The 22,158-nt window shown below is 35.3% G+C and overlaps 5 protein-coding genes across 7 annotated transcripts; 2 read left to right on the top strand and 3 right to left on the bottom strand.

Annotated features, from left to right (window-relative positions):
- Positions 1-372: 372 nt before the first annotated feature.
- Positions 373-1,295, bottom strand: LOC105961478 (hypothetical protein). Its single transcript, XM_012985713.2, has one exon. The coding sequence runs from the start codon at positions 1,241-1,243 to the stop codon at positions 632-634; it is 612 nt and encodes a 203-aa protein (XP_012841167.2). The 5' UTR covers positions 1,244-1,295; the 3' UTR covers positions 373-631.
- A 2,396-nt stretch (positions 1,296-3,691) lies between these two features.
- Positions 3,692-4,953, bottom strand: LOC105962518 (proline-rich nuclear receptor coactivator). The gene has a single exon (XM_012986836.2). It carries the CDS (start codon positions 4,627-4,629, stop codon positions 4,123-4,125), a length of 507 nt encoding a protein of 168 aa, XP_012842290.2. The 5' UTR covers positions 4,630-4,953; the 3' UTR covers positions 3,692-4,122.
- Positions 4,954-7,773: 2,820 nt separating this feature from the next.
- Positions 7,774-12,718, bottom strand: SPL7 (squamosa promoter binding protein-like 7). Of its 2 annotated transcripts, none has more exons than XM_012985680.2 (10): positions 11,813-12,718; positions 11,085-11,260; positions 10,695-10,924; positions 10,522-10,596; positions 10,294-10,401; positions 10,038-10,155; positions 9,723-9,858; positions 9,431-9,584; positions 8,409-8,912; positions 7,774-8,333 (listed from the first exon to the last, which is right to left on the bottom strand). In XM_012985680.2, the coding sequence occupies exons 1-10, from the start codon at positions 12,598-12,600 to the stop codon at positions 8,034-8,036; spliced, it is 2,589 nt and encodes an 862-aa protein (XP_012841134.2). In that variant the 5' UTR covers positions 12,601-12,718; the 3' UTR covers positions 7,774-8,033. The 2 variants fall into 2 exon arrangements, with proteins under 2 accessions (XP_012841134.2, XP_012841139.2); XM_012985685.2 differs by having other exon boundaries at positions 7,774-8,324; positions 11,813-12,689.
- Positions 12,719-16,061: 3,343 nt separating this feature from the next.
- Positions 16,062-20,185, top strand: LOC105961435 (serine/arginine-rich SC35-like splicing factor SCL30A). Its single transcript, XM_012985669.2, has 7 exons — positions 16,062-16,351; positions 17,054-17,131; positions 17,228-17,392; positions 17,506-17,564; positions 17,750-17,789; positions 19,351-19,623; positions 19,895-20,185. The coding sequence occupies exons 1-7, from the start codon at positions 16,212-16,214 to the stop codon at positions 19,902-19,904; spliced, it is 765 nt and encodes a 254-aa protein (XP_012841123.2). The 5' UTR covers positions 16,062-16,211; the 3' UTR covers positions 19,905-20,185.
- A 500-nt stretch (positions 20,186-20,685) lies between these two features.
- On the top strand, positions 20,686-21,485 carry LOC105962509 (Ribosomal protein L33 family protein). Of its 2 annotated transcripts, none has more exons than XM_012986828.2 (2): positions 20,686-20,811; positions 21,127-21,485. In XM_012986828.2, exon 2 carries the CDS (start codon positions 21,151-21,153, stop codon positions 21,331-21,333), a length of 183 nt encoding a protein of 60 aa, XP_012842282.1. In that variant the 5' UTR covers positions 20,686-20,811; positions 21,127-21,150; the 3' UTR covers positions 21,334-21,485. The 2 variants fall into 2 exon arrangements, with proteins under 2 accessions (XP_012842282.1, XP_088669416.1); XM_088813290.1 differs by having other exon boundaries at positions 20,695-20,811; positions 21,119-21,485.
- The last annotated feature ends 673 nt before the right edge of the window (positions 21,486-22,158 follow it).

Here is a 22,158-nt window from a genome sequence, read left to right as displayed (position 1 = left end):
AACAAGATAAAATATTGTCTTTGAAGGTTTGAAGAATCCAACAGCCCTTTACTGATTCGGAGTCCGGTGAATTTCTGATGAAATTCGATATTGCCGCTTTGATGCAATATTCAGCTACAGGTTACGATTTTTCAGCGATATTTTTTGACAAATTTCGAGTGATGGTTCTGGACGTATTTATAATATCAATATTACTACATATGTTTTATATTATGGATGAATTTATAAAATATAATTTTTGAATTTTGTTGGTTTCGATCTGCAAAGAATTTGATTTCGGAACAAAGATTTATAGCTACTGCCATTATATTGATTGGAAATTTGCTAAATAAATACATTTCAATATGAAATAAGTAACTTAATTTCAAGAACTTTAATTAGAACAAACAATTAATATTATTGTGAGAGATTTTTTTTACAAAATCATGGCATACATAAACAAACAACTTTTAAATAAATCAATAATACATCAAACAAAATATCTATTACATATACTAAAAACGTGAAATATAAAACTCCCATTACCTTATGAACAAGAATTAAAAAAGCACTTATTCCACTCCAAAATAATCACTTTATCACAAATCTCTTTTCTTTTTATTTAACTCTTTCTCATATTCAAGAAATGCTCTTAAGCAGAAGCTGAAGTTGGAGTTGAGTTCTGGATAAAGGGGTACCCAAATCCATGTCGATTATTAGGAAACAAAACGAAAATCGCACTAGAAACAACCCCAATGACAGGTGGCACAGCCATGAGAACCTTCTCTGTAGACTTGAACGATGGATAGAAGCACTCGACGGAGTTAGGGTCCAAAAGTGCCACAACAGCAAAAACAATCAACGAGAAAAACGCATGCACAAAGTCGCCTAACCGAAGTCTATAAGTCGAAAAATCTTGCTTATCTGTCGAAGAAGAAGGGGTGATCAGCCAAAGGCCAGTGGCAGTTACGATACCGTAGTGCGTGTTGCCCTGGCTGTCGGTGTAGCTGTCGGTGAACGAGGCGAAGAAGCACAAGAAGCCGCTAATCGCGATCAAGAAGCTCGTTAAGTACTTGTTGACGACGTGGCACTTGCCGTTGTTTGTTAGGAGAGGGTTTAGGAATTGGAATAGGAATACGGTCCCGGTGGGGAGGAGCTTGATTAGGTTTCCGACTCCGGTGAGGGTTGTTTGTGTTAGGTTTTGGACGGCGGTCGATGTTGGCAGCGGCGGCGGTGGTGGTGGTTGGGTGGTGGTTGAAGACATAATTTTTTCTAGTGCCTGTGTGTGTGTTTTGTGTTTTTATGGAATGATTTTAATGCATTGAGTATTGTGACATTTATATAGAGATGGTTTAATTTTGTAGGGGAAGAGAAGGGGTTGCTTGCAAGTAAAATGGAATTTAAATTTAGGAAAAAAAGAATAATTGTTATTTGCTTTTACTCTTGGGATTTTCCTTTGCTTGAAGATTATTGCATTTAATTTTGTTTATTGTCCCACTTCTTTTCCATGATACATAATATTATTGCAATTATCTCACTTTTTATTGAATTATTAGTTAGTGATAGACGTGTTGCCAATAATTGTGAGATAATTAAAATTATTTCTATAATACATACAGGTGAATATTTTAATTTATCTGATAAATATCAAGGTGGGTGCGCGTGTATATGAATGATAAAGATCTATCTGATGTATTTCATTCGATGAAGAATAATATGAAGTATAAACCGATAAATAAAATATTGTGAGGGTCTACGTGCGATGAATGTTCACAAGATTATAATATTGTTCATTAATCATTACTTAATTACAATTAATTTTTCCCAAGCAATTTACAGCCATATTGAGATATATATATGAAATTATGAAGGCTATATATAATAAGTAAAGGATAATTAAATTGCATTTCCTTGAAGTTAAGTTCTTGATTGTTTGTTATCCATTAAGTTACAACTTCACGACTCTGATCTGTCAATATTAATTGAATAGTTTTACTTTTTTTTACGTAATACATGACATCATACATTGACGTCACAAATCACAATATAATTATTCTTAAAAAATCCTCTTATTTTTATAAAAATAATGTTTTTTCAAAAAATTGGCCTTGTAGTTGACCCAAAAAAAAAATTAAATCTTGAGGAGTAAAATGGACAATGATAACATGACAACTATTTGGTAATTGAATGTGTGTTTGATTAATAATTAATAATTAATCATTAATTCATGATTAGATAGTCTACTCTATAACTAATCATTCATGATAAAATATATAGTCTTGATGGCAGCCCACGTTTTAACCATGACCAAATACGTTTATTATGACTTCATATGTTCATCTCTTGCTTCAATGGATGTTTATGATTTATGTATTATGTATACATCCAATATTATTTTTTTTAAAAATACATTAATTAATGATTAATTTGTATAAGTAAATGACGTATTTCATGTACGAGTGTTTAACCTCGTTTTGTTTTCTTTGCGGCATTCTCGGTCACAGCGAGAACAAGTGCCCGCTCCGGTACGAGGGTTTCATTGATGCCCGGTGAAAACTTGCCATACAACACTTGGATGAAAGATCCATCACATATGGAAAGAATTCTCTTTACAAACCCCTATACAAGTTCTCTCGATCACCGAATGGCCAATTCCTATGAATTTGGCTCGCGGGTTCTTGGAGGTGATATCCGTAAACAGCCAACCAACACCAATCGGCAATCTATCACTGACCAACGATGAATGGTGAGCTACAACTGTTTAATACACCGATCCAAGTTGCTACTGGGAGCGGGGAGAAAGACTATATCAGTGACAGGAAAGTTTTAGCTTTAACGGAGGAAAGAATCGGAAAAGGACCACTTCTCGCCCTTTCACGAAACCCTATCTCCAGGAATTGCATTATGTGGAGTTGTAAAAGGCTCGGATACACTTGACAATTCGTTCAATTAGAGACATGATTCGTCTCCACAACCCTAAGTTGTTGCTCTTCTCGAAAACGGAAGCAACAACCTTGGTACATAAATTAAGGGTCCATTTGGATGGAGGGATTTGGAGGAGAGATTTCTAATCAATAATAACAAATCCCTTGAGCTTGTTTGAATTGAGGGATTTGGGGATGAATTTCAAATCCACACCACACCCCTCCCTTTCAGTTGTTTTTTGAGCAATTGAGGTGGATTTCAAATGACTACAAATTGAAGTCATTTCAAATACATTCCCCAAATAAAATCCAATCCCTCTCCAAATCCCTCCACCCACACGCATTCTAAAAGAGAGATGGAACTTCTTCGGTATATCAGTGGATAAAAACGGTCGATCGGGGGAGCCTGCACAAAGATATTCAGTCGACCTTCTCAGTTTCTCGCGCAACCATATTGATGGGTTTGGTGGTCAACGGGCAGGGCGGATTCACATGGAGGTTTACGGAGATTTATGGGTTTCCCGAGCTACACAGGCGCGTAAACACGTGGACCCCTAATTCGCTCGACATTTCAGACAACAAGGTCGGACCACCGCGACTAACCCGTCTAATTTTGAAATAGTAAGACTACACAATGCCAGAAAAATTATAGAGCCGGAGTTGAAATTTTTTTTAGAGAAAGTTCATTAGTAGTGAAATTAGGGTTTCAAAATTTTCAATATAGATTTTAATTTGTCAAGGGTAGTATAGTAATTAAGGGAGAACTATACAGAAATATATAACAATCATTACTAAAATACGATAATATTATCATTATTAATTTTATGACAGAAAATACAAGAAACAACTGGGCTTACAACAATAGCTTATGATGATGATGATACTCAGACAGCATCAAACAATTTCTGTAACCCCTCTCTAAAAATTACTCTACTAATTAATTTTATACATAAACAGGTGAAAGAATTAATCAATCTTCCACACCATATACCCACAATCCCCCAATACAAACAAGTGATTAATATTAAATTAAATACTACCCTTGACTGATTCGCTTCGCATTTTTGCTCAGAATTTCAAAAGAATCTTGTGTACCTTTTTTTTTTTCAATCCGATTGTTGAAAAAATATCTACGGATTGGGATACAGATAGATCCATGGAATTCTCAGCCCAGAAAGCGAATTCCCCAAATTACCCTTCCGATTGGGCGGTGGTGGAATCATTCGAGACGAAGCAGTCGCCTCAAATCCCTGGTGGCGCCATCTTCGAACAGATCGGAGTTTTCCGGCTCTTTTTTGCTGAAAAACGAAGGTAGCGGCACGGATCTGGGAGACGGCGACGTGAAACAGCCGGATCCGGCGTACCCGGCGGCGGGCGACGGCACCACCACCCGGATCTGCGGAAAGTTTTCGAGATCCGCCGGATTTTGAACCGGATCCTTAACGGTCAGCAAACTCAACGACTCGCCCCTTCTCAACAGCGTCACCTGCCCCATGACGAGGCCGTTGTCGCCGCCGTGGCTCGATTTCTTCGCCGCCGCGGCGTCGCCGCTGAATCGGCTCCCATTATCGTGTTTGGGAGAAACTTTCCTGTGTTGTCTCCGGTTCGAGGCTAAGCTCGTTGCGTTTCTGCTCGCCGTTAAATTCCTCCGGCGATGAAACGGCGTCGGAGCGACGCTGAACCTCTCCGATAACATATCTCGGGAATGTAAAACCTCCGTCGCCATTTTTTTCTTTCTATCACCTCTCAAACAAAATCTCAACAGAATTTGTAACCCTAGAAATATTCCGGCCAAAATTCAAGGACCTAGAAAAAAATAAATATAGGATTTGCTGAAAGATGATATAGATACAGATATATATATATATATATAGATACTGCTAAAAGGGTTTCGAATTTCTTCTCTGCAACTCCTCTTCCTAATTCATAAACAAGAAGGGAGTCGGTCTCTCTAAAAATTTCCTTTTTTCTTTTTCTTTTCTCTAATAAATAATATATAATAAATATTTTCCGTATTTAAATATATCAATTAGTAGGTAAATTGAAATTGAATTAGGAAGTAGTGGGGTTATATATATAGAGGAAACTAGAGAGAGAATATCTAGAGAAAAGTGGTCAAATTACAATTTGGTAGTTCATCTTATGAGATAGTTATATTTGGCCCCAAATATTTCAAGACATTCCCATTAAGCACTAACATTTGTTATATATGAATGTACATATACTTATTTTCAGACGAAAATACTTACCTGTTTGATTGTATAATTCCGTTTAATTGAAGAAAATATTGAAACTGGCACTATTATAAACACGGTTATATATAGCAGACTCTTGATTGATCTAACTATTATAACTTGACTTATTGTGACTCCTATAGTTTACAGATCGGTTGAACTTTGTTTTCGTGAGCTGGTTTATGAAAGATCTTAATCACAATAACATATAGAATCGATTGCATTGATTATTTCACGTTAATTTTATTACATGTGAATACGTGCATGTTAAATTATTTATAAGAACATACATCATCTTTAACCAAAAGAAGAACAATTAGAAATATTTAATAAATTATGTGGTGTAATATTGAATAAATTAGAAATAATGGTGCTAAATGTGCTAATTCTCTAAACGGATAGCACTTATTTGCAATATTTAAATTTTAATTATTTTTTTAGAATAAAAATTTGGGCCGCCGTGTTTGATTCGTGAGATGTGACCTAGGAGCAGGTGAATCATGGATGTGCCACCCACTTGTCGATGGGATGACGGCGTTTGGTTTTCCGTTAGTTCTATGACACGACAAAAGAGCGCGTTATTTTTTGATTAAATAAGGGTAAATTACACTCACACCACTGATGTATGCTTAAATAACTTTAAGGTCCCTGTGGTATCGATAATTACACTCACCCCTTGAAATGTAGTTATAAACTCTAATGGGATAATGCATTGGATACGTTATTACGATAGAGTTCTAACCGACTATTGGTTTCATGAAGTGGTGGATACGTTATTACGATATTGGGGAAGCCATGTCACCCCATAACTTCCCATAATTCTATGTTATCTTCACCGCTAGCTACAAGAAATAGTCCATTAAAACTCTATCGGAATAATGCACCCAATGGCATTATCCCGTTAGAGTTTCTAACTATGTTTCAGGGTGTCAGTGTAATTATCGATACTACATGGACCTTAAAATTATTTAAGCATACCTCAGGGGTGTGGGTGTAATTTACCATTAAAATAATCATATTTAATTATAATTATTACTACTCCGTGTGTGACGGCGTTAAATTTTTAACGGTGAACTGTCATTTCTCTCTGATACCTATCCTTAGGCTACGGTTTAGTTACATGTCGGTCACTTGTTGACGGTATATTATCACCTACATCAATCGACACGTGGCGTCGTAGAGATTTTGATTTCTTTTTATTTATTTATCCAATTTAATTATTTATTAATGAATTAATTCAGATTGTTGAATCTTATCCTAAGCAACGAAAGAGTCCACCGTAATAAATAAAGGGCTAAATACACTTTGTACCCCTGAAGTATAGCTCATGTAACACTTACCCCTTAAAGTATCATTTGTAACACTTACCCCCTCAACATGAATTATTTTATATTTTAAAATTTATAAAATAATAAACATAACAATCTAATATTTAACGGTTCATAGAAAATTGAAAAGTAACTAAAATTAATTATTGAAAAAAAATTAAAAAGTAATATATATTGGGTAATAATGAATGAAAATATATTTAAAAAATTAATGAACAAAAATAAATTTAAATACCTTAGATTTCTATTAGTTATGTATTGATTTCTTAAAATTTATCGATAGAGTATTTTTTTACTAATTGGTCCAACAATAATTAGATGTTATTTATTGAATAAGTATCCAACGCAAGATAATTTTTTAAATTTTAAATTATTGTACTTTTCAACAGATATTTTTAGTTGTATAATTTAATTATTCTTTTAGTTATTCCTTTCAATAAAATATTTTTTTTAAGGTATTAAAATTTAAAATACAAATTAAATTGTGCTTGAGGGGGGTAAGTGTTACAAATAATACTTGAAGGGGGCAAGTGTTACAGAGGGTATACTTTAGGGGTGCAAAGTGTATTTAACCCATAAATAAATCAACGTATCAAACGTGTCATGGTTGGGAAATTGGAACGCCACTTCGTTTATAAATTAACATTTAATTTCCCCATTTCAGATATTTTATACTTTTATTCATTTCAAAACATTTATTAATTTTGTTAAATACAAATTGGACAAATAAAGATAATTAAAAGTATTTCCCCGACTTGGCCCACATCCTCTTAACGGCCCGGCCCGGCCCAGTTACAAATTATATATCTTCTAGATCCACTTCTTTTTAAGATTATTTATAAAATTAATTTAAAACGCATATATTAGAAGTTAAATTACAATCACACTCTACGTATGGTCGAATAATCAACCTTCAACTATAAATCTTCTTGCACGTCCATCATTGCAGTAACAAATTTAGTGGAAGCTTCTAGATTATATGGAATATTCTCAATTTTGGTACTCATTCAAATTCTACATTTTGAAACAAGATGATCATAAGATGTATTTTTTGGCTTGTATATATCAGCTTGTGATGCAATCAAAAACTGCATTTTTGTACAAAACGAATACAAACTAGTGAACATTCCATGGAATCTAGAAGATTATGCTGAATTTGACATCATACGGCTAAAAGTGTAAGAACATTCCTAGTCAAGGGGTAGTTGTAATTATCCAAACATGAGGAGTTTTTTCGTAATTTGACCATACTTCAGGGCCCCTAGTTGTAATTTACCCTATATTAAATTATAAATGAAAAAAAGAAGATGAGATGCTGCAAACACTAAGAAGCAGCAGAGATTATTCATAACAACAATAGTACAAAAATGTAACAGTTTAATCACATCTAAACTGTTACATACTTTCTGAATAAAAAGCCTACAGATTTATCTTCTCTCCTGTAAAGGTACAAATACAAGCCCAGCCCTTCTATACAATCAAGTTAATAATAAGCTCAAAATTAAATATATTATGTATCCAATATGCACAGCAAAACACGAAAGAAAGTAAAAAAAGAAATCGATATACTACGAGTTGTCGAACAAACAACTCCGTATAGTTGTGGCTATCCGGTCGACCTTTTGTGGGTGGAGAACAACTGAACATACTCCAAAACAAATAGCAACTGCCATAACCGCCACTATAAGACTCCGTGAGGTCAAAAATCTTCTCGTTAAGAATCCATGGCCAGATTTCATCGGCCTTTCTTGAAGATCAACGGTCATGATCACCTCTCGTTTTAATAGAGGAACTGTCGCACCTTCTTCTATCGATGGCGATGTGGGCACTTTCATCCCCATCATATTCTTCACCATTCTCTGCACACCCTAAAAACAATACACAATTCATAAATTACGATATAAAATATACATATATACATATACGATGATCGATGTATTTACCATATTAGTAGCTGGAGCAACATAAATATCATCAATTTGGGAGGTGCTTTCACTGTTGGGCATTGTCGAAAACTTTTTCTCGAGCAAGTTATGAGAAAGCCTTCTTTGGGCAATTTCCATGTTTTTCTGTAATGAACTCATCTCAGAATCGGAAATGCAAGGAGCTAAATCGTTGTCTAGGGCAGATCTCACGGAGGAATATACTCTCTGTAAAATGATGGAAGATTCTTTTTCAATTAAGAAATCGAATACGTGGTTGAATCTTTGGATATGGGATGATGTCAATTGTTGATCGGACACGGGTTTTTTGAGCAACCATGCTACATCTAGAAGAAACTCCGAGAACTGATCTTGTCTTAAAGCAAAATCTTGACATGCAAGCTGTGGATGAGAGATTTCTCGTTTTGTGTCGAATTTTTGTTGCAAGATTGACATTCCTTCACAAGTTTCTTTGTCACCCACGAGAATTGGGATGAAGTTCGATAATCCAGACTCGTTCTCCACCTGCATAGGGCAGCATCGTTTATGAGTAAATTATGCAATTTCCTCTTTGCAGCAATAATCATGTATCGATTTAATAAAAAAAAAATTGCTTATAATAGAAACAATCATAACCCAGTAAATTTCCGAATTCGATCACGAAGTCAATACGGGTTCGTTTCGGTTTACAACACCTAAGATTATCTTTTTTAATAAGAAACTCTGAATTAAATTTCACAAAACCTCTTTTGTGTTACGTGTGTAGAACATGTACCTAGCTCTAAAAACCATAATCATTGACAATGACAGCCCAAGTTTGTCGATTCACAAAGAGAATTATTGCATGGTTATTCACCACCTCGTTTTAAACAAGTATTTTAAATTGGTATTTTTTAAAGACCTATGAAAATGTTCGAGAATATAACAAGCATACATACTAATACATCTGAGGTTGAAAGAGTTGTACAGACCGGTAGAACGAATAACAGTTTTCCCCCAAGGGCGTAAGGGTAAAACCGTAAAAAATTAAATAGAGGTCTCACCTCAATAAAAGCAGGGCCAAACAGAGCTACGTCAATTTCAGGGACACGTATCTTCAACATTTGATAGTTGGTACCTTTCGCGTCTTTTTCACAATTCGGAGGTGAAATAGAAAAACTATATGCCAAGTATCGCCCAGCAAATGAAATTAAAAACCTGCCAATGTGCATTTGAATTTCATTTTTAGGATCTTGAATTTCAACGAAAGCACCTCATAACAATAGAAAGCATACCAATCCAACACGATAAAGAAATTTCACCAAAATATTTCTCCTAAAATAAATCATATCATACCGAAAATTTGGTTGAAGTAGAAAACTTCCACAGGCCACAAATTCCATCGGCCTGCCAGCCTCGAAGCACGTCGGGTATATATAGTGAAGCTTTGGAGCTTGACTTTTCACTTTGACTTTCACTACTGAATTTGCATCTGTTTTAACACATTACAATAAAGAAAAAGGGTAGGCAGTTTTGTTAATGATTATTCAATTAACTAAACCACTCCCTCTAATTAGTATTCTGTGCCAAGTCAAACTAGGATAATAATTGTTGTATTCAGAAAATAAACTTGCTCCAAGAAAAGGGTAAGATGGTAATTTAGCAACCGACCTTTTGTGACACGGAAGATCATGTCGTTTAAATAAACATGCATTGTGTCTCGTCCAGACAACATACTCCCAGGTGAGGCAACAAGGCCTTTTAAGCAGAGAGCTGGTTCCTCCAATAACTGCTCGATACGAAAAAATATTAAATAATTAGTCCCATAAAGAATTCATAAGGCCCGACTCCACTAAAAGTTACAGACCACTAAGAACGATGTAAATCAATAACAACAAAAGAAATAAGAGGATAAGATCAAGAATACCTTAAGCCACTCGGGCTTTGGCATTGCAATGAAAGCCGTCAAAATAGTACAGCCCGGACGGATATACCCCTCCAACTCAACAGGCATGTTAGCCAGCCATTCGAATATCTACAGGAGGAGGTACACTAATGTTAAATTAGAACCCCAACACATGTTTATAATAAAGAAACATTTTGCATCTCTCTCTTGTATATGTATACTAAACTGCAATAATAATGATAAGAATACTTGATGTCGAAGTCGTCGAGGAAACTCTGCTGGATTCCAATCGTAAAGCTTGAACGAGATCCGACCCGAAGGACACTGCAAGAAATTTCAAATCAATACAAACTAATCTAAAATACAAAAAAAAAAAAAAAAAAATAGGGAAAGAGAAAATGCAACAAAGCGTCGAGACGTACCAAAGAGGAAAAATTAGTCTTGTTGTCACAGTAAGATGGTGAAAGTTTGTATTTGGGATTCTGTTTATCTTTATCCCCTTCGATATGAGTATCAGCCGGAGTAGAAAACGATGCGACACTATCACTTTGGAGGTTTTGAGAATCGAGACCTGATCCTACTGTAGAGACATGTGCATTTGACTCCGGCAATATTTCCCTTTCTTCGATCTGACTGCTCACGCATATACCATCTGGACCGTAAAAATTTACTAAATTGTCATAAAAGAATTACAACTTCACCCAACTGTTTGAGACAAGCATGAGTTACTCTTACAATCTTGCTAAATTTATAAGCGAAAATGCGGGGTTAGAAAATCGTGAAGAGATGTGAGAGGAAGTAAGTGATTGTACCTTTTGCATTATCATCATCACCGCTGACGTCATCGGCCAAGAGAATCTGTTGAGATTCCTTTTCCGTGCCGCCTTCTTTAGAATCATTTGGTTTTCTTCGACGCCTGTTATTGTGACGTTCTAGTTTCCTTCTACAACTACGTTTACCCTCGTCAAAATCTGACAAGATATGGAACCTGCAGTTGTTGAAGATATATTAGCATGCTATCAGCCGAAAAAAGTAACGCAAATGCAGAGAGATTTTGTTTCCATTGCGCCCGCATATATATACACAGAGGATATAAATACCATTTACTTTTGCCACGACAATAAACCATAAAAGATGTTTGTTGCTAATGCTCGTATGTGACAGCGCGTAAATATCAAACGTTACAACTAGTTTAATCCTTCCTTTCCAAGAATGGCTAACGCGAAAGAAAACACCACATGGGCAAAAAGCATCCATTCACCTTGACAACCTATTTCTACAGCCGAAGTTTTTTCGTAAAACGCGTTGTATATTGGGAAAATTAGCAGTGTTCATCATCAACCTTACGAAGAAAACACCATACAAGCAATTAGTATGCATTGACCTGTCTACCGAATTTCAGAAAATAAAGTCATAAATGCAGTAAGTAGAGCTAAAACGGATCGAATCACCCAATCAACCAATCACCCAAACATCGAAATAGCTTCGTAAATAATTGATTCCGAATTAATTTTAATACGGGGAATGATGCAAATCTTACTTTCCACACTGCTGGCAGTACCGCTTGCTCTCCCCATCGAGAATCACCATGCTCGAATTAGCGCACTTCAAACAAACTCGGTGGCGCCTATGATACCCTTTGAGCTCGCTGATATCAGCCTCGCAATCCGGAACTTGGCACCGGGTCGGGTTAAGACCCGGGTTCCTCGCGGTGCGGGTCCGCTTCTTCCCGGGGAGCACCGCCTCCTCCTCGGCCAGCAGCGCATCCAATTCAGGGCAGGCGCACGGGACAATACCGGCTAAGAAATTCGAGCATGTCAGCCTCGGGTCCCTCTTCCGGATCCGCTCCGATTTGTCCGGACCCGAACTGTCGGAGGGTTGACTTTGGTCAATCGGGGGTGGTTCGAGCTCGGGGTGGGGTATGGGTGCGGTGAGGGTTTCATCGATGTTGAAGTCGAGGAAATCCGACCAGTCGAAGAGGGACGAGAAGGTGGGCTCGTCGGCGGGGATTTGTGGCGGCGGCGGCGCCGCCGCGGCGGCGGCGTGGGCTTCCGAGATGCTGAATTGGCTAGGTGGGGTTGGTGGGTTGTGCTGCATTTCTTGAGATTTTTGGGAGACGACCGAGAAAATGGGAGGAGGGAAAGAGTAATTGGGGGTTAGAAAATTGTGTGTCGTTTGTGGTTTGTGGAGAGACGTTAGGTGGTGATACGACGACGTGAGATTCTTCAACCGGGGGTGGGTGGTGGGTGGTGGGTGGCGGGGGGTTAGGGGGGTTGTAGGGTAGGGTCTCTGTGTTTTTCTTGGGGTAATTGATTTATGGAGAATCATATGCTCGCCAACACGAGCTGAGACGATTCGTGAGCTCGATGAGTCGGCTCGAAAAAAAAATTGAACTCGAGTTTTTTGAGTTCATGCTCGAGCTTTTTCTATAAGTTGTTTGTGAGCTAATGAGTGGGCTCCCCAAGCTTTTTTTTTTTTTTTTTATATATATTATTTTTTATTTAAATAATGTAAAATATTATAGAAATAATATGAAAATAACATGTAAATATAAAAAATACATGTATAATTACAGTTTATTGTCTATTTTGTAAATTTTTTTATTAAAAAATACTCGACGAGTTCGAACCTGTCAAAACAGACGAGTTCGGCTCGTTCGCACAACTGATTGGGGGTCTACTTATTTATTTATTTAATTAACTAATCTTCTTTTCCTTTCTTTTCTTTTGGAAACATAAAATGTGTTGATTTAGTTCAACTTTGATGAGATTTTTTTTTTTTTTTTTTTTTGTAATTTATTATTTAAACTCTAAATAATTTGATTTTTAAGAAGAAAAAAAAAAGAATAAAACTGACAATAAAAATATATATTTAATAAACATTAGGAAAGCTAATCTCTATATGCATTTTACACGGTCAATTTCAACTTAAAGTAAAGTTAAAAAGGATATTCGCTTTTTTGTAAAATTAAAAAAAACAATTGGCAGCAAATATGGAATTATTCCCAATTTGATTATGACTTAGAAAACTAATTCGCCAATTATTATTCGACACCTGGGTTGGTGACAGGTGTCATCTGTCTCTCCTCTCGTTTAATATTCCATTTTTCTATTGTATATCTCTAAAATAATTATAAAATTTAAATTAATATATCCACAAGTTAACAATTCTACATCTAACAATGACTTTTTTTGTTAATAATTATTATATCTACAATCACTTTAATAGTTTGTAGGGATTAAATTTATATTTTGACATGATAAAGTCATGTTACATCAATTAATTTAATATTGCAATAAGAATAATTAAATCATGATAAAATTGAGGAATTTATAAAGAAAATAATAATAATTACCATGCGATGGCCCATTTGCAAAATAACTCGAATTAATTATCATTAGTGGGCCATTTTAAATCTAGGTCCAATTAATTACCATTATAGGTAATAAAAGCCCATAAAAATCAAAGTTACAGTTTAAGGTGTTTGAGACACGTTAAAGACTCTATGGGCCCGTCTGGCTAAACTTATTTTAAACACCTGATAAGTTGTTTTAAGAGCTGATAAGTTGGTACGTCTTATTTTTAGAATTAATATTTTGAAGCGTTTGGATAATGAATGATCTTTCAAACTATTTATACGCATTATAAGTTTTCTTCTTCTTTTTTAATTTATTTGTTCTATAGGATTTTTGATTTGGGCATCGGAGAATTTTCGTCGAAAACACCCTAGTAATTTTAAATATCTTTGTATTAGCTTGAACCATATATATACCAATATCCATTAAATTGCAAAAAAATAGCAAAATACCCCGAATTCACACGCTCTAAAAACTAAATAAAACATAATATTTTTTATTTTATTTTTCTCACAACACTAATATATAAATAAATAAATGAAAATAAAGAAATATTAGTTGGTGGTTGTTGGGGGTGCACAAACCTAATAAAGTAAAGTCCCACCATCAAGGGTTGAGTGTCAAGATAGTATGCAGTTGTTGGACTGGACCATTTAATTTGGACAACGGTTGCATTCAACCGAATCCATCAATTTCTTCAATTGCAAGTGAATTTTTTTATTTCTTTTTATTTATCTTAACTTAAAAAAATAATAAAGATGGGAAGGGTTTGTTCGCCATCAACGGGGCGAACACCTTATACCCAAGATCATTAAGTCGGGTCCACCTACAGATCATAAGTAAAAGTCCATTAAGTTAAGGCTCAATAAATAGTAAGAGTCAAGACTTACCAGACTATCAGAGTGTTCGCTAGAAAAAAGCTTGGCAACATGGGAATCGCCTATCGACGTGCATCACATTGCACTAAATGAAAAATAACCAGCGATAAGTGGCGATCTCGAAGATTGCTATGGAATAAGAAGATCCTATAATATTTTTTTTAAATAAATAAGAAAAGCATATAAATCACGATCAAAGATTTAGTAATCAATGTAAATCTCGGTCAAATTAATACGTTCTAAATTGGAAATGTCGATTTAGAAGTTCCATATATAAACGAATGTAACGACCCGGTTAGGGTCACCATTTGATCACCAACACATACTATTTCCCGAATTCTCTCTCTACTGTTAAATTTTCAAATTTTCTTGTTCATCTTCACCGGCAATAACATCGATATGAGATGAGTTTTTCCGACGGTCGAAACAGTAGGGTCTGGAAGGGTAAGGGGGTTTGAGGATGTTGATTCTAGACCATCAAAAGTCTAGCACGACAAACTCTTAGACATTATTAAAAAAAATCGTTTCTTATTAATTATAATTGAAATGCTACTTCTACTAGGGTGAAACGTGTGAATTAATCGATGAAGACAATATGACGACATTCAAATTATAAAATTGCAATGTGAAAGAGACAACGGACCAAACAAAAACATTTTTCAATCACATGTGTGGCATCAAACACCAAATTATGTCCACATATTTTGGTAATTAGTTTAATTTATAGGGGTTTAATGTTTTTTATTTTATTTATTTTATATATGCATATATGTCAATTGAGACTGAGCCAAATAGATTGTCCCCGTCAATGTATGATAATTGGTTCCTTCCACCCTATACCCGGTGATAAACAGCGGGTGGGTCTTCTGCTGCCACGTGTTCCTTTTTTATTTTTCTAAAACCCCTAAAGGTAAACCCTAGCGGGGGATTTATTATAAAATACAAAAAAGAGACACGTGGCAGCAGAAGACCCACCCGGTGTTTATCACCGGGTGTAGGGTCGAACAAATCATGATAATTTGGCAGCCTTTTTGTCTATATCAAAGTAATTTTTAGATTCATTGTTTATTAAATTGGAATATAAGGAGGGAATTAATTAATTAATTATTTACTTCGTTAGATTATATATTGTATTGAATTTGTTAAATACTGTTATACTGATACTATAACTAATTTATTATAAAGTATCTTATTTAATAAAATTAAAATATAATTTTAGGGATAATTTTGATTTTTATGTTTTAGTCGTCCCCTACAAAATTAATAATACGCGAGAAGGGTGTTATTAATTATTTAAATAACGGGATTTAATATTTGTAGAATAAATTAAGTTTTCAATCGAATATGTTACTAAACCCTACTATTTGGTTGAAATTAGTACATGATGTGATAATTCATATAAGGCCCATACAATTAAGGGCTCAAGGCCCAAAGATGGAGGCAATTCATGCAAGGCCCATTAGTGTGGTCCAATGCCCAATTTGTAAGAACTAAAGGGCTCTAGTGCTATTTCGAAAACTATACGGGCTATTTTGTAATTATAAGAAAGTAATTTACTAATTTCCCCGTCTCCCTCCAAAATTAATTTCCCAGACCCGACTGCAGAGCTCTTTATCCTCTTGAGATAAGGGTTAGGGTTTTTCATTGCCGGAAATTTGTTTAATTAGGGAATTTTTTGTACTGAAAATTCACGGCAAATATAACGATGGCGAGGCACCGGAGCAGAAGCCGCAGCCGTAGTCCGGAGAGACGAAAGCAGCACGACGACCACCGTGACCGCCGCCGTGATCGCCGCTCGCCTGCACCCTCCGGCCTCCTCGTTCGCAACATATCTCTCACCGCTAGGTTATTTCCTTTTCAAAATAAAACGCTTTATCATCTAACAGTCGATTATTGTAAATTACGTGGAAGAAAAATGAAGGAAAAAGGTCTACCGAACAAAAGTTGTATTAATGTGTTAGAAATTTTAAGCATATGTGGTGTTGAAATGTGGTTAAATACTGATGGGATTCTTGCAATTTATGTATCTTATTGGAATTGAGCTCGGTAGAGTGCACTAGTTTGTAATTCCTGTGCGTATTTTGCATACATCCACGGGCATTTGTATGTGAATACGTTGAGTATGTGGTGAGATTTACCTTATGTAATTCACCGATGAAGTGTGATGAGATCGGGTTGTAATGAGGAGTTTGATGTTAGCATAATGTCAATTCTGAAGGGCATGAATTTGTCTACAATGTTTTTGAAGGCCTACATTCTTTAGTTTTTTCATCCTTTCAGAATAGTAATTTATTGATTTTAAGTCCCTAGATTCAGATTTCTGATTGATCGTCTGGATTTAGAGGTGCGTGGCCAAATGTAATAAGTCGTGAAATTACAAAGTCACTATAGATTCTTGAGCATGTTGATCAAATAGCAATTTTGTAACAAGTTGCCAGTACTTCTGAAGCAAAAAATTTCCTATTTGTCTGCCCATCCGCTTTGATTTTGGTGCTAAATTTGTATTTATGGTGCTGTTTTATTGATGATTATGTACTTGTTTTGAAGGCCGGAAGACTTGAGGGCTCCTTTTGAAAAATATGGGCAAATAAAAGATGTTTATTTACCCAAAAATTACCACACAGGGTAATCTTCTTGGTTACGTATTCAACAACCTTTTCACTCTCTTAGTTGATGCTATTTAAATTCACGTTCTCTTAATCTTTGGTAACAAAAATCTAGGGAACCTCGCGGTTTTGGATTTGTCAAGTACCGTTATCCTGAAGATGCAGCAGAAGCCAAAAGTCACCTTGATCGCTCAGTTATTGGTGGACGTGAAATAAGGATTGTTTTTGCTGAGGAGAATAGGAAGAGTCCTCATGAAATGCGTAGAATAACAGGCACAAGGTAGTTTTTATGCTACGGTTTACTCTCTTTACAGTTGCAGTGTTTCTCATCTAGGTACTTCATAACATGCTCTAGTGGTTGCTAATTTTTTTAATTTTGTTATTTACTTGAAGCTCGCGGGGAAGCTTTAGGAGCCGGGTTCGGTCACGGTCCCCTAGACGCCAATATCACTGTTAGTGGAATTCTTAACTAGCCATTCTTTGGCAGCTTAATCCAGAATTTGTTAAAAACATGCCATTATAGTTTGTTTAAGTGAATAATGCTGATTGATGCAGCTTCTTAGAGCATTTCAACTATATTTTCTTTATGTTATGTTCCAAACGTCTTTCTGAAAGATTGTGGTTTCATATATGGCAGCTCGTTCACGTTCTCCTTCTCCAGCAAGGCACGAGTCCAGGTTTGTTTTTTCGCCGTTGTAGATAAAGTTTATTTGTTTACTATGTCATTTATTTCTCTAAACAGTCATGATTAGAATTTCTTATCTAAAATTATATTTTCTTTCAAATTTCACCCTCCACTTCCCATGTGATTTATGCTATTGTAATGTTTAGCCATTCGTGCTGTGGGCATAGGTGAATAAACATTGGCTGATGGTAAAATATTTTCCATCTGAAATATCAGGTGATATGAAATGAGAAATCATAAACGTGTCTGAGTTTCTTTTCCTGTTGTTTTTTTCTTGAAACGAAGGGGCTAAGGAGGTTGGCTGTAACTTTCTTGTGAATTGTGTTTTACTCAGCTTCTTAGCTCATATTTTAATAAGTTTCTATTAGTCTTAGCCTTAAGTAGATCTGAGAGGTATGTGTTTATTCAACAATTCTCAAGTATACATTGGAAATCATTGATTGATTTGAATAATGCCTTCACTTTGATTTTCAAAGTTAATTTATTGCAGTAGTTGAAATGTTCTTTGGCAACTTAACTAAAATACTAATTTTATTTTTCTATTTGGGTGTTGGTTGATTGAAAATTTTACCAAGTGCTTAAGTGCAGAATCTTTAGTTCTTCCACCTAATATTTGATCTCTTGATGTATTTTTTGGAACTATAGATCACCATCTCTTAATTGTATGTTGCATTCTTTCAGTGGGTTCGTGACAAATCGAATCTATTCAGATCTTAATTGACAAAGAGACAGAGTATTCAAGGCTAATTAAGAATGAGAAAAGGATCATTAAGTCAGAAAGTTATTTATTTATGTTTTCGTCCCTGCCTGTCCGGAAGTTTAAATTCCAATTTCATCATGGATACATTCAAATTCCACAGATTTGTGCTTATTTATGCCTTTGGGCTGGCAAGGCTTCACCTTGCATTGGACGGTGAACTGACTTGTATAACGTGTGAAATGATTACAGGATAGATAACTTCTATCTTGTTGTTTAGCTTATAAGTTTGATTTCTTAATGTTGCAAATTATCCAGTTAAAGAAAGAATCTAAAGCTTATAGTTGGCCAAAGAAAGAAATGGTCTTCAGAGAAGCAAAGCCTTTCAAAGTTAATTGAAGTGTGGTGAAAATGCCAAAGAAAAAGATAGTATGGCATTTCTAAATGTCGGGGCAAGGACAGCTTGGAAATTTTCAGATGCTGATGAACCCGAATACTGCTATAAAGCCTTAAACAGTGTGTCGATCAAAGTTTATAGTTTTTCCCAGAAATTCTGAAAAAAAAAATTGCAGGTAAAGGTCATGCTTCAGTTATTAGATATTACAGGGGAGATTGATTCTCTTTGTTTCATCGTATTGAAAGGGTTTGTTTGTTCTCAAATTTTTAGTGACTAGTGCATTTGAAATTGAATATTGAACTTCCATCAAGTAATGTTTTGGTAGGTTACCATGTACGGGACTGTACCAACTGGTTTAATGTATTTACTATCTATTCTGTTACTTTTACTTATATGCTGCATTTAAATATTGAAATAAATATGTAATTGTTTGGTTACGCTCCTCTTTTTGTTCAATAGAGGCAAGGGCTATGGAGCTAGGGATGATTACCACTCTCCACGCAGATCGAGATCGATTTCTAGGTCAGTTTCTCCAAGGAATGAAAGAAATCACAGATCTCGCGAAAAGCCAACAAGGCGCTCTCGTTCCTTCTCCCGCTCCGTTTCTCCACTGGATGAGAAAAATCATAGGCTGATTCGCCGCTCCACAAATCCCAAAGAAAATGCACCGAGGTCACGAAGTCCAAAAAGGAATTCCAGAAGTCCATCTAGGTCTCGTTCTAGATCATACAGGTTTGTTCGAAAGATATATAAAATCATTTCTTGCATTTGATATATAGTTGAATTGACTAGCTAATCATATATCTTAGCCAAAAGAATCCAGGTTGATAGAGATACAGCTGTTTCTTGCGTTTGTTATTTAACATATTTAGTTGAATTGAATAGCTAATCATATACCTTTGCCAAATTTTCAATTTCGATAGAGACAAAAAAAATGTTTATTGTCATTTGCTACGCAGTTGAATCGAATAGTTAATCTCAAAGCTTTTGTTCTACTTTGCAGTCCACGCTGAAGGTTCGTTCGACTGGTTTTGTTTCGCTGTCGTTTCAGTATTATTGGGAAGTTTTTTGTGCTGTGTTAGTGCGCAGAACCACCGTGAGGATGGGAATCTATGAAGAACTTATATTAATTTGTTGTATTATTTAGTTTTTAAAATCAAACTATACTGTGCTGGAGATTTTATTTACGTGATCTAGTTTCGTTGGATTTGGACAGTTACTTTTATCATTGCCTTCTATAATTACTCGAAACATTTTATTTTTTATTTATTTATTTACTGCACCATTTTAATTAGTGGATTATTGTTTCGTTAGAATTCGACTCTTCACGCATAAAGATAATTAATTGACGAATAGTAGCAATTGTTGGGGTTGAAAATTGTGCCGAGCTACTCAATTCGAGATTGTACGTTAGAAATTTGTTCAAACTCTGTTTGTTAATATAGCGAATAAAGCTGCTTGAACATCTTTTAGTGGATAAGATATGAAGTTTGACTCGATCTCGAACTTGATTAGAGGGGGGAAAAGGAAGCTACTGAACCTCGATTCGATTAATGTTCGATCAATCTCGATTCGGTTTCTTATCAAACCAAGCTTGAACATTACTTCGACTCTATAAAAATTCAAACAAAGTTGAAAAAAAATAATAAAAAAATGTTCACATGGGATCTAAGCTGTAAATGAGATTAACATGGGCTGGCCCAATATGAAAGTAAATAATCTGTAACATCAAAAAAATTTAATGGGCTTCCCGGTATAAATTGGTCCATCATCTTCTTTAACATTTTCACACGACCAGTCGACCACTCTCTCTCTCTCTCTCTCTCTCTCTCTCTCTCTCTAAAATCTCAATCGCAGCTGGTGATTCTCACTCCATTTCTTGTACCACACAGCTTCGCACGCCGAAACATACTCTTGCAGGTTTGATTTCTCTCTTTGTTTCTGTTTCTCCTTAGCCATATAAGCCTGTGTATGCGTAGCAAGATGTGTAGTATAACATGCATATCAACTGTTTGATGTTATTCCCCATAGAGATTTTTCAAAGACGTACGCTTTTCTGGTTTTGTGCACTATGATTTTGATCCCTCCTTATTCTAGGGATATTGAATTAGCAACAATGTCCTTTTTCTATTGATTCTTTAATTTTTAATTTTTCGAATTAGGTGAGTAAAAAAATGGTAAGAAGAATTGGCGGTTATGTTAGTTAGTTTGTAATCAAGAATCATAGTTATACAGGTTCAAATACTTTTAAAAGTAAAGATGGGTGACAAGAAGAAGGCCGGAGCTATGTTGGTTAGGCTGGTTTCAGCTGCCGGCACTGGATTCTTCTACGTGGTGAAGAAGACGAAGAGGCTCCAGAGCAGTAACATCAAGCTCGAGTTCCGAAAGTACGACCCTCGTGTGAGGCGCCACGTTTTGTTCACCGAGGCTAAGATGAAATGAGTTCCGAGGCAAAATTCGTTTTTTCGGTTATGGTATTTTGTCTTTCGGTTTTTGGTTCGGTTTCGGATTTTCGGATGTGCTACTTAGGTTCTTATGACACATGAAAATTCTCTCTTTCGCTAGTACGATATATATTCACTGGCTTGTTGTTATATTGGCTTCGAATTTTCAGTTCTTGAAATTTGCTCCTGCGCTTGATCTACACTAGGTAGATGTTTACCATTCATAAACACACAAACATGCACACATCCATATTGGTGTATGTAGATCAAGCATATAAATAACCCTCGACAAAATCGAAGATTTTAGGCTACACGAGATTTTCTAATATTGGTCGAAAATCGGATTGGAAAAGATGACATCTTTACTTATATAATGTATTGGCTTTATAGTTTATTCAAAAAAGTTTCTACGTATAGAAATCGGTGATTGTGAGTGAAGTTCGGAATAATTGGGAGGTGTCTGCAAATATCATTAAAAAAAAGTTTAAAAGCATTTAGCTTATAAATCGATGTTTGCAAAATGTATTTTTAAACTTTCATTTATTTTTGTAAAATATTTCAAATGTTCTTATAAACTGAATTTTGTAATTTTTTTTTTAAAAAAAGGAATAACAGAGGCACAAATATTAAATGCATGTTTAATCTAAAAAATGACATCATAAATAATTTTTTTTGATATAAATCAAAATTTAAAAATTGCATTTAAGTAAGATTGTGAAACCAAAAAAAATAATAATAAATAAATGGGTAAATTACAAACACCCCCACTGATGTATGGTCAAATTACAAAAACACCCCTCTTGTTTGGATAATTACAACCACC

Source organism: Erythranthe guttata, chromosome 14, assembly GCF_056151865.1.
Source record: "Erythranthe guttata isolate IM_541 chromosome 14, IM_541, whole genome shotgun sequence".
NCBI lineage: Eukaryota > Viridiplantae > Streptophyta > Magnoliopsida > Lamiales > Phrymaceae > Erythranthe > Erythranthe guttata.
The sequence above is the reverse complement of the archived record's forward strand: the minus strand, read 5'-3'. Positions and strand labels throughout refer to the sequence as shown.

What these genes read in the sequence shown, in the direction of transcription:
- LOC105961478 (XM_012985713.2), bottom strand. Translation starts at nt 1,243, where the DNA reads ATGTCTTCAACCACCACCCAACCACCACCACCGCCGCCGCTGCCAACA.
- LOC105962518 (XM_012986836.2), bottom strand. Translation starts at nt 4,629, where the DNA reads ATGGCGACGGAGGTTTTACATTCCCGAGATATGTTATCGGAGAGGTTC.
- SPL7 (XM_012985680.2), bottom strand. Translation starts at nt 12,600, where the DNA reads ATGATTCTCCATAAATCAATTACCCCAAGAAAAACACAGAGACCCTAC. An exon ending in CTACTTCAACCAAATTTTCG is followed by an intron (nt 9,585 to 9,722) that starts GTATGATATGAT and finishes GCACATTGGCAG; the next exon opens with GTTTTTAATTTCATTTGCTG. An exon ending in TTGCTCCAGCTACTAATATG is followed by an intron (nt 8,334 to 8,408) that starts GTAAATACATCG and finishes TATTGTTTTTAG; the next exon opens with GGTGTGCAGAGAATGGTGAA.
- LOC105961435 (XM_012985669.2), top strand. Translation starts at nt 16,212, where the DNA reads ATGGCGAGGCACCGGAGCAGAAGCCGCAGCCGTAGTCCGGAGAGACGA. An exon ending in CCCTAGACGCCAATATCACT is followed by an intron (nt 17,565 to 17,749) that starts GTTAGTGGAATT and finishes CATATATGGCAG; the next exon opens with CTCGTTCACGTTCTCCTTCT. An exon ending in CCAGCAAGGCACGAGTCCAG is followed by an intron (nt 17,790 to 19,350) that starts GTTTGTTTTTTC and finishes TTTGTTCAATAG; the next exon opens with AGGCAAGGGCTATGGAGCTA.
- LOC105962509 (XM_012986828.2), top strand. Translation starts at nt 21,151, where the DNA reads ATGGGTGACAAGAAGAAGGCCGGAGCTATGTTGGTTAGGCTGGTTTCA.